General features: G+C 45.8%; 1 protein-coding gene across 1 annotated transcript in view; it reads right to left on the reverse strand.

Annotated features, from left to right (window-relative positions):
* LOC119974370 (protein unc-13 homolog A-like) overlaps window positions 1-16230 on the reverse strand; it is a 237256-nt gene that overhangs the window by 174776 nt on the left and 46250 nt on the right. Inside the window, exon 2 of the mRNA XM_038813159.1 lies at window positions 2560-2589. Coding sequence (XP_038669087.1) covers window positions 2560-2589 — 30 coding nt within the window. The remainder of the gene's footprint in view (window positions 1-2559; window positions 2590-16230) is intronic.

The following is a 16230-nucleotide window of genomic DNA, read 5'->3' on the forward strand; positions in this document are numbered from 1 at the left end:
CACCTAACAAGCACATCTTTTGGGACTTGTGGGATGAAACCGGAACACCCGGAGGAAACCCACGCACACGTGGGGAGAACATGCAGACTCCACACAGACAGTGACCCAGACCGGGAATCGAACCCGAGTCTGGCACTGTGAAGCAACAGTGCTAACCCAGTCCAACACCAGAATGAAAATCTGACGTTCTGGGCCTCTTTTTCCCGGGTTGGGTTGACAGGGTAAGAAACGTGTCGACTCTGCGCACCTCACGCAGGGCTGAAAATCTGGGCCTTAGTTTAGAAGTTTTGGAAAGAAACATTGAAGCTTCATCATGTACATAGTCAATGAAAACCTTTTATATTACAGTCTTGTCATAATAAATTGCCTGTGTGTTATCCTACATGTAATATCTAAACTAAAATGTTTTGTTGACTGATAGGAGGAGAAAGAGATCTTGGAATGCCAGCAAAATTTCCAGTCTCAAAGATTTATCAGCACAGTCAGAGAATTTACAGTCTAGAAGGAGGCCATTTGGCCCATTCAGTCTGCACCGGCCCTTGGAAAGAACACCCTACTTAAGCTTAAGCCCACGACTTCACCTTATCCCGGTAACCCAGCAACACCACCTAACCTTTGGACACTAAGGGGCAATTTAGTATGGCCAATCCACTTAACCTGCACATCTTTGGTCTGTGGGAGGAGACCGGAGCACCCAGAGGAAACCCACGCAGACACAGTGAGAAAGTGCAAACTCCACACAGACAGTCACCCAACGCCAGAACTGAACCTGGGACCCTGTAGCACTGAGGCAGCAGTGTTAACCACTGTGCCACTGCGCCATCATAAGTATTCTCCATTGAATAAACTCTTATTCGCAGATCTTGAAAACCAGGTGACACTGAAGTTGAATTGGAAACTACTCAATCACCATGTTATTATGGTAGTTGAAAAAAATGAAGCAAAGAATTGAGAGTAAGTGGATTAGAACCGTCCAAGGCTATTCTCATCCGACCTAACAGTTGCTTTTCAAACAGTATTGGCAGAAACCAGAAATCTGGGGCTGGATTCTCCGCCTGCGGGATGCTCCATTTTGCCAGCAGCCTGGAGGTTTCCCGACGGTTTGGGGCTGCCCACAATGGGAAACACTATTGAATAGCCGGTGTAACGGAGTCCGCTGGCGGGATGAAACAGAAGTGTGGTGCGGCAGGACAGAGAATCCAACCCAAGGTGGGCAGCACGGTAGCATTGTGGATAGCACAATTGCTTCACAGCTCCAGGGCCCCAGGTTCAATTCCGGCTTGGGTCACTGTCTGCGGAGTCTGCACATCCTCCCCATGTGTGCATGGGTTTCCTCCGGGTGCTCCGGTTTCCTCCCACAGTCCAAATATGTGCAAGTTAGGTGGATTGGCCATGATAAATTGCCATTAGTGTCCAAAATTGCCCTTAGTGTTGGGTGGGGTTACTGGGTTATGGGGATCGGGTGGAGGTGTTGACCTTGGGTAGGGTGCTCTTTCCAAGAGCCGGTGCAGACTCGATGGGCCGAATGGCCTCCTTCTGCACTCTAAATTCTATGGTTCTATGGTAAGGTGTTTGCCTTCCCATTACCTCGGTTTATAAGTGTTTGGCACATAGTTGCAGGTAATAGATCACAGTGAATTGCAACACTTGTCATGCACTGTTTATTTCACACACACAAAATTCTGTCCCTGTTAATTTTTGGCTTACATGTCTCAGACCATCCAAAGTGCCAGAGACCTTGGGCAGAGGTTTTACTGACCTGACCCGTAAGGAGTAAGAACATCAAGGGGGCACTCGCAATTCAGAAATCACCAGTGTTTGGAAAAATAAACGTCACAACATGTCACCGACATTGCAGACTGATTCCCTGCTGGAGGCCAGCCAGGCTAGTCTGGGCCTACAATCATGCTGGATGTCTTTGGCAGCAGGCAAGCCCTTGCATGGGATGGGGGTTGCGGGGGTGTATGGTGGTAATGAGCAATTTTGGGAACTACTGATAAACCCGGTGCCTGGGTGTTAGTGGGGGAATCAGGTTGTTGTGGTGGAGTAGAGGCAGGGATGGTGAAGAGGCTTGTAGATTTCATGGGAAAGGTTCTTGTGAGAAGGAGAAAGTGGGCTCAATCACAAAGGCTCCTCACGCACGGTCGCGGATCCATGAGATAATTGAGAATGCACTTATCTCCAGAATCCACCAAGTCCCCACCTTGGGACACTTAGCCGACAGCAACTTTCATAAGCTACATGACAATGTCATATTTAAAGCTGCAACCTGCCTCCTGGGAGTGGATTGGTCACCGATTAATTTTTGTGGTCAGTCCAAGCAGGAAATACTGGGGTGGAGGCAGGCTGGGGTCAGGAAACAAAGATGAAACTTTAACCCATGGAAACAATCCAGAGTCAGACCCACATTTTCTTTAAAAAAAAGTCAAAATTCATCCCATTATTTTGTGCAGATACCTTGGTGAAAATATAATTAACCCAAGGGAACAGGAAAAACACACTGTATTTAAATCAAATGCAATACATTGTCAGAAAAAATTAGAAAAGTAAATGCCTTACCTGAAGGTCCGTGTAGTTTCCCTCTTTTAACTAGACAAATGTAAAAACAGTGTTAGTACAGTTTAAATACACATCAAATAAGCACGTAGATTTGTCATTGTCCATTTATTCCAAATCACTATATAATAAAGTTGCACACTCCATTAGGTAACTGGAATCCAGATTTGAATTGTAGATCCATGGAGTAAAAGAACATTCAAAATCAGCTGATGAATAAATAGAAAGGCTCTAATAGTTCAGCAGGGATCAAAACGGTTCAATAAAGTCAGAATGAAAGAGAGGGAGCTTGGCACGGTGCTAACCATTACATGATTTTATTTATATGGATACCAGATGCAACTGACCTCCCTTAACTTGGGATGGCAGGTATAATTTGTTTTATCCAGCTGACCTTCAGTGGTTGGTATAAAAATCGGTGAAGAGATATCTTCAGTGTTTCTAATGTGAATTCTTAATAATGGCTAATTAAAATAGGTCAATTCACACCCACAATTAAGAACCTAAATGAATTTCAAGTTTCAAAGAAATTCTCGTCAAGGTGGGAATGAATCATGAGAATAGAGACAGGAGAGGCAATGTTCCACCTGCATTTTGTTGATTGACAATTTACATCCAGTAAATGTACAAACCGTATTTGGCCAAAAGGAAAATGCTACTTAGTAACTATTTTACTGTCCAGTTGGATGGGTTTCAATTGAAAAATCCAAGAAAATGTACAAAGGCAAATGTGAAGGAGACGGGTTTTTTTTCCATTTTACTTCAAATAAACCTACTTAAACTTACAAAAGGAAAGAGTTGCAATTGGAGATGCTTTGTTATGCAGGTCAATCAGCAACATCCTAATATCACCTCTGAAATCACATAAGATAGATAGGTCCCCTATTAATTGACACCCCAAAGTTCCAAGTGTAGTAGATAGCCCCTTTAAGGAGAAGAGGCTTGCCTCGTAAGTCATGTGGCCCAATGGGGGACGGGCGCAGGGATCTTGTTGCCAGACGCAGGCTTTTGCAGCCAGTTGTGATCTGAGTGCTGAGGATGAAGACATCGATTATAGTGCTCTGTATATGGAATTAATTTCTAATAAACCCGTCTTTGTTAGTTAGCTAGGGTGGTGACAATTATTGCACCTAATACAAACAGGATTCTTCTTCCTGATTTGATTGTTAGCGGGGCTTGTCAGAGTCCAATTTGTGATATTCCCTATGCACAAATAGTTTATCAATGTTCACACATGGACCCTTGTGTGAAACAAAGCTTGGAAATGTGCCTCAGGTGAGAAACACGGGTGGGGGTGGGTAGCAGGGCTACCTGAGAAATAAACCATAATATTTGTTTAAAACTCCTTTAAAGCACAGCTCCATAATTACCAATATTAATTTCCCAGGCTTAAAAGTGGCAGTGGAAAGGGTTCCTGGGATGAGAAAATTGTCCTATTCGGGGAGATTAGATAATCTGGGGGGGGGGGGGGGGGGTTGTTGCTGGTCAGTCATCTCAGCTCTAGGACATCACTGCATGAGTCCCTTTCGGTATTGTCCCAGGCTCAGCCATCTTCAACTGTTTTATCACAGGCCTTCTTTCCATCAAAAGGTCAGAAGTGAGGATGTTCGCTGATGATTGCACAATGATCAGCACCATTTACAACTCTTCAGACACTGAAGCAATCCATGTCCATATGCAGCAAGACCTGAACAACATCCAGACTTGGGCTGACAAGAGGCAAGTAACATCACACCACACAAGTGCCAGACAATGGCTATCTCCAACAAGAGAGATGCACCTTGGCATTCAATGTGAAACTCTTTGCCACAGAAGGCTGTATAGGCCAAATCACTGAGCATCTTTAAGACAGAGATAGATAGGTTCTTGATTAATAAGGGGATCAAGGGTCATGGGGAGAAGGCAGGAGAATGGGGATGAGAAAAATATCAGCCATGATTGAATAGCACAGAAGACTTGATGGGCCTCGTAGCCTAATTCTGCTCCTATGTCTTATGGTCTTGTTACCATCGCTGAATCCTCCATCATCTACATCCTGTGGGTTACCATTGACCAGAAGCCTAACTGGACTGGCCATGTAAATACTGTGGCTACAAGAGAAGGTTCGAGGCTAAGAGCCCTGCGGTGAGTAACTTACTTCCTAATTCCCAAAGCCTATCCACGATCTACAAAGCACCCTTGCCTGGATGAGTGCAGCTACAACAACACTCAAGAAGCTCAACACTGCCCAGGCCAAACCAGCTTGCTTGACAGGCACCCTGGTCACAAACATTCACTCCCTTCACCACAGTGACAGCAGTGTTCCTGCACTGCAGGAACTCACCAAGGTTCATTAGACAGCTCCTTCCAAACCCACAACCACTACCATCTAGATGGACATCAGACACCTGGGAACACCACCACTTGGAGGTTCCTCTCCAAGCCACTCACTATCCTCACTTGGAAATATAGAGCCATTTCCTTGACTGTCACTGGGTCAAAGTCCTGGAACTCCCTCCCTAACAACATAGTGGATGTAACTACAGAACATGGACTGCTGAGGTTCATGAAGGCAGTCACCACCACCTTCTCAAGGGCAATTAGGGACGTGCCCTAGCCAGCGACACCCATATCTCTTGAATAAATATGTTTTAAAAGGGGTTGGCTATTCACATTGGAGATAAAAAGAAATTTCCACTGCCCTCTGGGTAGAGAATTTCAATCTTGAGTATGTTCTAGATAATATTTTAGGCACTAAGGATGGATATGGGGACGGTGCAGGAAGAATTGAGGCAGTAGATCAGCTATCATCTTGTTGAAAAGCGGTTCAGACTCCAAGGAGCCTACTCCTGTTTCCATATTTTATGTTAGATTTATATGTGGATAACTCAGTATCTGATATTGCAATATCATCCCCTTAGATCGTTAAAAATAGGTGAGTGCAGAATTGTAGAAAGAAATAAACCTGCCGTTCTGTCCCATGGTATTATTTGCATATTAGTTGTACATGAAGGTTGTAGGCTTTAGCAGGCGATTCACTTGTGCCTTTGAATTAATTCATGGACCCCTGGTCACCTGTCATTTCTGAGTCCATGTTTCACATCTTTGTGGAATGCATAGATGAAATGAAATGAAATGAAATGAAAATGAAAATGAAGATGTCAGCCCCCCTTCCTTAATTTGTTCCTCAGGTTCTGTCTGCACTCCAGCCTCACATTCCTGATCTGGTGCAGAGGGGAGCTGGCAGACCAAAGGATCTTTCAGTGGAACTGCTTCTGGGTTTGGTCCAGGGAGTGGGCAGTCGAGGTGGTCTTTATGTCTGACTGCCTCCCTGACTCTCTTTCACAGTAATGTCTGTGTTGGGGTGTGTGTCCCCAATAGAGTATTGTATTGTTGTAGGTACCAAACATTACTGAAGATGTTAAAATAAGCTTCAATATGTCTGGTGATTTTAAATACTTATTGAAAAAGGGCACCATTCAAAGCAAATGAAAAGTTTTCCTGCTGCCTTATCAGAGATGCCTGCTTCAACTGCCATCACTAAAAAAAAAACACAATTTAACTGGTTATTCAACTTTGTTATTTGTGGCATCTGTTTAATGCAAAATGGGTGCCGCATTTGACTGCAGAACCATCCCCTTGCTTTTGAGAGATGTCGTAAAGGCACCATACACAACCACAGCTGCATAAATGGCATTGGCCGGTTAATTATAAAACATCTTTTGGATGACTTAGTGGCTGCTCTGAAGTGCCGCACTCAGAATACGGCTTTTGCATCATGAGCTATTCATCAAATCAAACACTAACTGAATTCCACGGCAGCATACTTCAAACCAGCTATATCCGATAGGCCTTAGCCACCTTGTGCCAAAGTATGACTAATTAATTTCTGTGAACTCAACTTTATCTGAGAATCTGATCTGGTCAGATTTGCGCATAAATATCCTGCTTTTGTGGATTGCCTAATTTGCGAGTAATTGCAGGCAACAGTGCATTCGATTTTCACAATTGCTGCGGTGTGTTATTTGGAGATTCATTTAGGAACTGTTACGACTCCTTGGGCTAGCGCATGGTTAATTCCAACCCCACTTGACCCAGAATTGCAACTCAATTGAAATTAATAAATCATTCTTAGAAAATACCCAAAGTCTCTGGTCTTTGACTGCCAAATAACTACAGACACCAGGGGCGGGATTCTCCGACCCCCCGCTGGGTCGGAGAATCGCCCGGGGCCGACGTCAATCCCGCCCCTGCCGTGTCCCGAATTCTCCGCCACCCGAGATTCTGCGGGGGTGGGAATCGCGCCGCGCCAGTCGGCAGGCCCCTCGCGGCGATTCTCCATCCGCGATGGGCCAAAGTCCCGCCGCTGACAAGCCTCTCCCGCCGGCATGGATTAAACCACCTACCTTACTGGCGGGAGCAGGCGGCGCGGGCGGGCGCCGGGGTCCTGAGGGGGGGGGGGGGGGGGGGGGACGCGGGGCGATCTGACCCTGGTGGCCTGGCCCGCGATCGGTGCTCACCGATCGGCCGGCGGGCCTGTGCCGTGGGGGCACTCTTTTTCTTCCGCCTTCGCCATGGTCTTCACCATGGCGGAGGCGGAAGAGACCCCCTTCCCTGCGCATGCACCGGGATGACGTCAGCAGCCGCTGACGCTCCGGCGCATGCGGGGACTTACGCTGAGCCGGCGAAGTCCTTTCGGCCCTGGCTGCCGTGGCGCCAACGGCCGTTCACACCAGACGGCAGAGCGGGCTTAGCCCCTCAATGTGAGGGCTTGGCACCTAAAGGTGCGGAAGGGGGCGGCCCGACGCCGGAGTGGTTCACGCCACTCCAACACGCCGGGCCCCCGCCCGGCCGGGTAGGGGAGAATCCCAGCCCAGGTTTGGAAATGTAAACACAATTAATTTTTAGTAATAACAATAACTATATTTAAATATGCAGCAAATACAACTGTTTAACTATTATCTAATTCATAACACCCCCCCCCCCCATTAACTCACCGCACCCTGTACACACACACACACGCAAGTCATGTCTCACGAATTTAATTTGAGTTTTTTGAAGGGTAACCGAGAAGGTAGATGAGGGTAGTGTGGTCGACAAGGTACCGCATGGTAGGTTATTGCAAAAGATTAAATCTCACGGAATCCAGGGCGTGGTAGCCAATTGGATAGAAAAAGTGGCTTGGTGACTGAAGCCAAAGGGTGGTTCTGGAGGGTTGTTTTTCAAACTGGAGGCCTGTGACCAGCGGTGTGCCTCAGGGATCGATGCAGGGTCCGCTATTATTTGTTATATATAAATGATTTGGATGAGAATGTAGGAGGCATGGTTAGTAAGTTTGCAGATGACACCAAGATTGGTGGCAAAGTAGATAGTGAAGAAGGTTATATAAGATTGCAACCGGGTCAGTGGGCCAATGAATGGCAGATGGCGTTTAATTTGGATAAATGTGAGTTGATGCATTTTGGTAGATCAAATCAGGGCAGGACTTAAATCAATTAATGATAGGGAGTTGGGGAGAGGGGGATGGGACGTTTCGGCGTGGCCAGTTCGGCGTGGCCGATTCGGCGGGGCCAGTTCGGCGTAGCCGATTGGAATGGGACGTTTCGGCGTGGCCGATTCGGCGGAGGAGTTTTTCGGCGGAGGGACGTCAAATTAGTTATACAGTAGTCCCCCTTTATAACGCGGGTGTTGGGGTCCAAGATAGCCACCCGCTATTTAAAAATCTATGCTAGCGCTTCCCATTGAGAGTCTACTGGGGGCGGGGGGAGAGGTCAGACCCCCGTAGACTCTCAATGGGAAGCGCTAGCATAGATTTTTAAATAAATTTAAAACCCCCATTGTGGATCTAATTAAAACAGTGTCAATTTCAGCGGCCGGAGAGGGAAGCTGCTCTCTCACTGAAGCAATCAGCGGCCGCTGAAATTGACACTGCCGGCTGCTCTCTCTCTCCAATCCAACTTTTAAGTTTTAATGTTTCTGATTGGAGGGAGAGAGCAGCCGGCAGTGTCAATTTCAGCGGCCGCTGATTGCTTCAGTGAGAGAGCAGCTTCCCTCTCCGGATCAAAGTGAGCCGGCCGCTGAAATTGACACAACTGACAGTTGGGGTCCATAAGCTCCCCCGCGGAGCACCAAACCGGGTCTGACTTTATACAGCCGGTGTTACTGAAGATATTGTGACTTTACACAATGTGTTAAGTCAGACAGCAGTGTAGATCACTGGGCAGCTGCTTCAATACTTTCAGTAACACCGGCTTTCTTTAAGAGTTTAATGTTGGTGCCTTTCTTTAAGAGACCCGGTTTGGTGCACAAACACGATATCTGAGGCGGCTGGAAGGAAAGGATACAAGAAATGGGCTGCACAAACATTTTGCGACTATAACTAATTTGACGCCGAAACGTCCCTCCGCCGAAAAATTCCTCCGTCGAATCGGCTATGCCGAATCGGCCACGCCGAACTGGCCACGGCGAAACGTACCAAACCCGGGGAGAGTTACAGAACAAAGAGATCTAGGAATACAGGTTCATAGCTCCTTGAAGGTGGAGTCGCAGGTGGACAGGGTGCTGAAGAAGGCAGACAGCATGCTAGGTTTTATTAACATGAAATGAAAATGAAATGAAATGAAAATCGCTTATTGTCACAAGTAGGCTTCAAATGAAGTTACTGTGAAAAGCCCCTAGTCGCCACATTCCGCCGCCTGTTCGGGGAGGCTGATACGGGAATATTGGTCAGAATATTGAAGTTGTACAAGACATTGGTAAGACTACACATGGAATACTGTGTTCAGTTCTGGTCACCCTATTATAGGAAGGATATTGCTGAACTAGAAAAAGTGCAGAAGAGATTTACGAGGACGCTACCAGGACTTGATGGTCTGAATTATAAGCAGAGGCTGGACAGGCTGGGACTTTTTTCCCTGGAGCCTAGGAGGCTTAGGGGTAATCTTATAGAGGTCTATAAAATAACGAGGAGCATAGATAAGGGGCTGGATTCTCCGCACCTCAACACCGAAATTGCGGCCAGAGCCGGGGCAGAGAATCCACTTCCCCACATGGAATCGGGACCACCGCCGGTTCCTCAATTCTCAGGGCCTCAAAAAGCAACGTACCATATCTCCTGCCTGCCATCAGAGCTAGGGGCCCGCCCCGCCATTCTACACCCCCGACTGGCCAAAGTCACAAAGGCGTGGATCTAACATGATCCTGTCAGACGGGATATTAGCGTGGCGGCTGCAGACTCAGTCCACGCCGCCCTGGTTGGGGGCGGGCTGATCAGAGGGCAGGAGGGGGCCGTATATGCGGCCGGGCAATCTTTGGGCGGGCGGTCTGGGTCGGGCACACGGCCGATCGGAGGCACTGTGTTCAAGGTCCAGTTCCGCGATCTGAGTCCGCCACTGAGTAGGCGTGGATGCTGGAGGTCGCCACTGTACGCAGGCGCAGCCTCTGATCCGGAATTGCGGGGCCCATTGTTATATTACTCTTTTGGTATATCACGTTACTGTAAAATGCGAGTGAAGATCTGCACCGTGCAGCATAATTATTTAATTTGCCACATTGTGAGCATTGTGTTCCTTTGGCAGAAAGTTTTCTGAAAGTGGGAGGTTCCACACCTTGAACACATCATGACGCATGACACTTTGCCGTGCATGCGCAGATTGGCTTTCGTGCGTCTCGCATCTTTTGATGAAGTACGCATGTGCAGGGTTAGAATGCGCGTGCGCAAGATGGCTGCCGTCCGAAACGTGCATTTTCTTCATCTGCGACACTGCTTTAACACACTCTACCTCGTGTTGGATTTTCACACCCTTTTCATAGAGAAAATACACTTGGTACTGATTTTTAGATTGTTGATGAACAATACACATTTCTATCGCGATTACTAGAGTTAAATCCTTTTGCCTTAGTAATATTTCTCTTAGATGTTCATTATTAATGCCAAACACTATTTGGTCACGCATCATCAAATCATTAAGTGCAGAAAAGTTACAGGATTGTGCGAGCAGTCTTAGATCAGTTACAAAGCTGTTAAACAATTCACCTTTGTTTTGTAATCTCTTCTTAAATATGTAGCACTCAAACGTTTCATTGGTTTGATTTTACAGTGGCTATCAAATTTTTCAAGAATTACATCAAACTTTCTTTTGTCTTTACCCGCAGTGTACTGAAATGAATTGTAGATCTCAATTGCATGTGGACCAGCCATAGTTAATAGCAGAGCACTTTTACGAGCATCTGTTGTATTAGTTAAGTCAGAAGCTTCTAGATAAATCTGACATTGCTATTTGAATAAACGCCAGTTTACATTTACGTTACCGGTGATCCTTAGATGGCGATGAGCTTGAGTTTTGCCCATCGAATTGGGATTCTTTGAAGTTCTGCAATCAGAAAATGATGCTTTGCCAGTCGAATAGCTGCTAAGTTTTTACTTTTTTTCTTATATTACCATATTATACCAGCTTCTGTCTGCAGCCAAACTCCTGGTACCATGTTATATTACTCTTTTGGTAATATATCTCGTTACTCTTTGCTTCTTATCCAGAATGGTCTGATGGTGTGATTCTGAAGAAACCACGATTGATTAATATTGAGTTTGCGCACTCCAAAGAACTATAACTAGTAATCAAGTAATTTATATTAAAGTATTAACTAATTCAGACTTCACATGCTAAACTATGCTGTGATCTATCATTCTCACACTCTACTGCCTAGTCACTCCTGGTTGGAAGAGAGAGACCAAGATCCTCTTGGTGTTATTTATAGTGGGATCCAGTGATGCCCTCTAGTGGTTGTGTTGCACTGAGATGTAATAATTAACCCTTTAGTTACCTAGAAAGATACATATTATTACACCCGTATCTGCAGAAAAAGCTGCTAATTTCACGCTGGTTCACTGCTAGCCCCCTGCAGGGCTAGGAATATGTGCCCTTTCACGCCAGTTTTTCTGGCGTGAAAGTCCGCAGTTTTTACGACGGCATGGCGTCATAGTCCCAAAAACAGAGAATCTAGCCCAAGGTAGATAGTCAACATCATTTCCCAAAGGTGAAGGAGTCTAGAACTGGAGGGCATAGGTTTAAGGTGAGAGGAGAGAGATACAAAAGAGGCCAGAGGGAAAATTTCTTCACACAGAGGGTGGTGAGCATCTGGAACAGTCTGAGACAGTGATAGAGGCGGGTACAATTTTGTCCTTTAAAAAGCAGTTAGGCAGTTACATGGGCTGGGTGGGTATAGAGGGATATGGGCCAAATGCGGGCAAGTGGGACTAGCTTAGTGATAGAAACTGGGTGGCATGGACAACCTGGGCCGAAGGGCCTGTTTTCATGCTGTAAATATCTGTGACTCTATGACTCTATCAAACCAAATCCCTCCAACCTATCGGATGCCGAATAGTCGGAGTTTTTTCTGTTCGGAAGCTAAACCTCCATAACACAGTGTACCATTTTGCAATTTTGAGTTCCTCACTTTCTCTGCTCGCCTTAAAGGTATATATCCATTAAATATCCATGGATCATCATAGAATTTACAGTGCAGAAGGAGGCCATTCGGCCCATCGAGTCTGCACCGGCTCTCGGAAAGAACACCCTACCCAAGGTCAACACCTCCCCCTATCCCAATAACCCAGTAACCCCACCCAACACTAAGGGCAATTTTGGACACTAAGGGCAATTTATCATGGCCAATCCACCTAACCTGCACATCTTTGGACTGTGGGAGGAAACCGGAGCACCCGGAGGAAACCCACGCACAACGGGGAGGATTAAAATGATAATGACAAATTAAAAGATTTGGGAAATAAGGGAGTCAACAGTAAGGGCCTTTCCAGAACACAGACACAAGAGTAAGCCATTCAGGTGACAAAGCTGCAGGTCAACAGCAGTCAGGAATAGGAACCCCTGTTCTGCCATTCACTCAGATTCTGGCCGATTGCGAGCTTAACTTCTTCTGCCTCATCTAACCCTTTATTTACTTTACTAACCAAACATATCTTTGACATTGACATTTTTCATTGATAGAATCTCAGCAGCTTTTAGGGGAAAAAGAGTTCTTTCTGCCATCCCTTTGCATAAAAATGTGCTTTCTGACGTCACTGCTGAATGACCAAGGTCTAAGTTTAAGGTTGTGTCCCCTGGTCCTGGACTCTCCCACCAAAAGAATTGTTTCTCTCTGCCTTATCCCATCATTTTTGAATCACCTTAAGTACCTCAATTACATCATCCCTCTCTGGACAGAGGAGTTTGAGAACAAGGCCTCCGGCCCCATCATTGTCCAGGAGCTTTAGTATGAACTGCCAATTAAACCTGGACCGTGCCTTCAGTAGATAAACTGGCAACTAAACCCTGTTGCTTCCTAAATGAATAAGGTCACAATTAGAGAGCTATGGAGATAGGGCAGAGGAATGGGACTAGCTAGGTTGCTCTTTTGGGAGCCGGTGCAGACACGAAGGGCCGCATGGCCTCCTTCTGTGCCATAAATAACAAACAAACAAATCAGTAGATGGGTAAAAATCAGTAGTAGGGTCTGTTTTCTTGGACCAAAAATGAGTCCGAACTGAGTAGACAGAAGAAAAACTTGGTTTATTATAATACACTGGTATTTACACTATATGACAGATCCCAGACAGTCAGTTCCATACCTGGCCGACGTTATTCAGAACTTAACCATGAATGTTCTAAGTCTCCCCGTCCCCGTAGCAGGGGGAGCTCGTATTCAGCGAGACTCATGGTGAGTCTGATTATTCCAATCCTGTAAGTCTCAAGCGGTTTATAACAGTCTGGATAAACTCCACAGTCTAAAGTAGAAAAAATGGAATGTCTGTGTGGGTCTCACCCCCACAACCCAAAGATGTGCAGGGCAGGTGGATTGGCCATGCTAAATTGCCCCTTAAATTAAAATAAGAAAATAATTGGGTACTCTAAATTTATATATTTTTTAAAAGAGATAGGCAACAAATACTGGCCTTGCCAGCAACACCCACATCCCACGAATGATGGAAGAAAAATTCCACAGACCAGTCTATCAATATGCATCTTCCTCCCTCCGCACCCCTGTTCCCACCAAACACCACAGCTTCTCTCCTCCACCATTCTTTCCCACCAACGAATCATATGTGCTGTGGGTAAAGGGGGACCGGTAGATTTACTGTACTTATATTTCAAGAAGGCATTTATTAAATTGCCACATCAAAGGTGATTGCAGAAAATAAAAGCTCTTGGCGTAGGCGGTAACATATTGGCATGGATAGAAGAGCACGGTAGCACAGTGGTTAGCACTGTTGCTTTGCAGCGCCAGGGTCCCAGGTTCGATCCACGGCTTGGGTCACTGTCGGTGAAGAGTCTGCACGTTCTCCCCGTTTCTGTGTGGGTTTCTCCGGGTGCTCCAGCTTCCTCCCACAAGTCCCAAAAGAGGTGCTTGTTAGGTGAATTGGACATTCTGAATTCTCCCTCCATGTACCTAAAAAGGCACTGGAATGTGGCGACTAGAGGATTTTCACAGTAACTGCATTGCAGTGTTAATGTATGCCTACTTGTGACAATAAAGGTTATTATTATAGACTAGCTAACAGGAAACAATGTAAGCATAAATGGGTATTTTTCTGGTTGGCAAGATATAACAAGTGGTGTGCCACAGTGATCAGTACTAAGCCTCAACATTTTACAATTCGTATAGATGACTTGGGTGAAGGGACTGAAGGTATGATTGCTAAATTTGCTGATGGCACAAAGATAGATAGGAAAGTAAGTTAAGAAGAGGACATTAGGAGGTTTCAAAGGGATATAGATAGATTAAGTGAGTGGGCAAAGATCTGGCAAACAAAATATAATGTAGGAAAATGTTGTAGCCACCGAGGTTGGCCATTCCCTAAATACAAAATGGAGGAACGCAAAGCTTGCAGGTTAAAATGGACAATGTTTGCAGCACCAGCAGGCTGCACCAAGCAAATGTGGATTCTGTCTGCTAAGAGAGCAGACAGCACCGAAACGAACATTCCGCATACTAATGAGGCAATCTCCAGGATAGTTAACATAGTAATGGAACGATCCCAGGGACAATGGACACAAATGGGGAAGTAACTGCAACAGTGTATTGGAAACCAGACACCCCGGCACCAGCGGGGTCCGAAAACAAAGCACCTGAAAGGCCCGCCCAGTAGCCAAGGAACAGCCTCAGTATTGGGGGGGATTCAAACATATCGATTGGGAAGAGACCCAATCGATTCCCAGCAGGAAAAGGGTCCGCCCAAAAGGGCGCGGAGCCCTGGGACCTATAAAAAACAGGTCCCACACTTAGTTCACTCTCCTTAACCAGCCCTCCTCTCTGGACCAGCATTTCGACCAGCTTTTGCCAAGAAGACCTTGAACGAGAGAGAGGAGAGGTTTGGGACAGCAGCCGCCAGCAAGTAAGTCTCACAACGATCGCTACCAGAGATAGACACTCCTGACCCCCTTTTAGCCCGTACCAACCTGAAGTCTGCAGACCAGAGCAGAGCAAGAGGCCTTGTCCCCTGATCCGGCAGTTCCTTCGAGATAAGTATTTGTTTATTTAGCGGTAGGAATAGTTTAATCCTCTTAGCATGTGCATGGGTAGGATTATAAATGTATTATAATAAACACAGTTGTTTGAACTTACTAATTGGTGTATGGTTTTATTGCTTTGAACTTAACCTTGAAACTTGTGACGGTATCTTAACGATACCTGACAACTCCAGAGCTAAGTAACGAAACAGAGCCAAATTGAGTGTTAAGCACACTCACCCAGAACGAGCAACGCACTCACCCAGAACGAGCAACAATGTGAAATTATCCATTTTGGCAGAAAGAATAAAAAGTATTTTATCTAAATGGTCAGAGATTGCAGAGCTCAGAGGGCTCTGGCTGTCCTGGTGCATGAATCACAAAAGGCTAATATGTAGGTACAGAAAGCTAATAGAATGTTATTTTCACAATTACTTCATTGAATGTAAGTAACCTCATTGAATATAAGCCTACTTGTGACAATAAAGATTATTATTATTGCGAGGAGAATTGAATATGAAAGTTGAGAGTTTATGCTTCAGTTGTACAGGATACTGGTGAGACCACACCTGGACTACTGTGACATGTATAATGGGCAACCTAGGCTAATGGGTGGGCCGCGTGAGTGAAATTGGGCACTTGAATAACCATGACCCCGTAAATAAAATTAAATACATTTAAGATACACCAAAATGTCATAACCTATTGCAGAACATGCTTAAATAAACATTTATATGTTAATAGAACTGTCATCTTCAAATTACAAAAACAAATGTAATATTTACGTTTAGATTATTAATGTGACTTCTGGTTGGATCTGTCCTCCTCACGTTTTCTTAGATTAATAGTCAGCGATGTGCAGAAATTAGTCTTATGGCTCATTTAAATACCCGGACGGCGGATTCACCTGGCCCGGCCGCACCTGGGAGACCTCGCCAGTGCGCTGTTTAGTACTTGTCTACAAAAACGTGGACCAGGTGTAATGGCACTGGTGGGGGGTGGGGTCATTGGGGACCCCTGGGTGTTTGTGGACAGGGCAATACAGGATGGCACCCTGGCACACCCCCTGGCACCCAAGCACATTTGCACTGCCAGCCTGGCACCCTGGCAGTGCTACCCTTGCAGTGCCAGGGTGACACTGCCAGCATTCCAGGGGCACTGAGAGGATGCAGGCTGGCAGTACCAGGGT

Source organism: Scyliorhinus canicula, chromosome 12 (assembly GCF_902713615.1).
Source record: "Scyliorhinus canicula chromosome 12, sScyCan1.1, whole genome shotgun sequence".
NCBI lineage: Eukaryota > Metazoa > Chordata > Chondrichthyes > Carcharhiniformes > Scyliorhinidae > Scyliorhinus > Scyliorhinus canicula.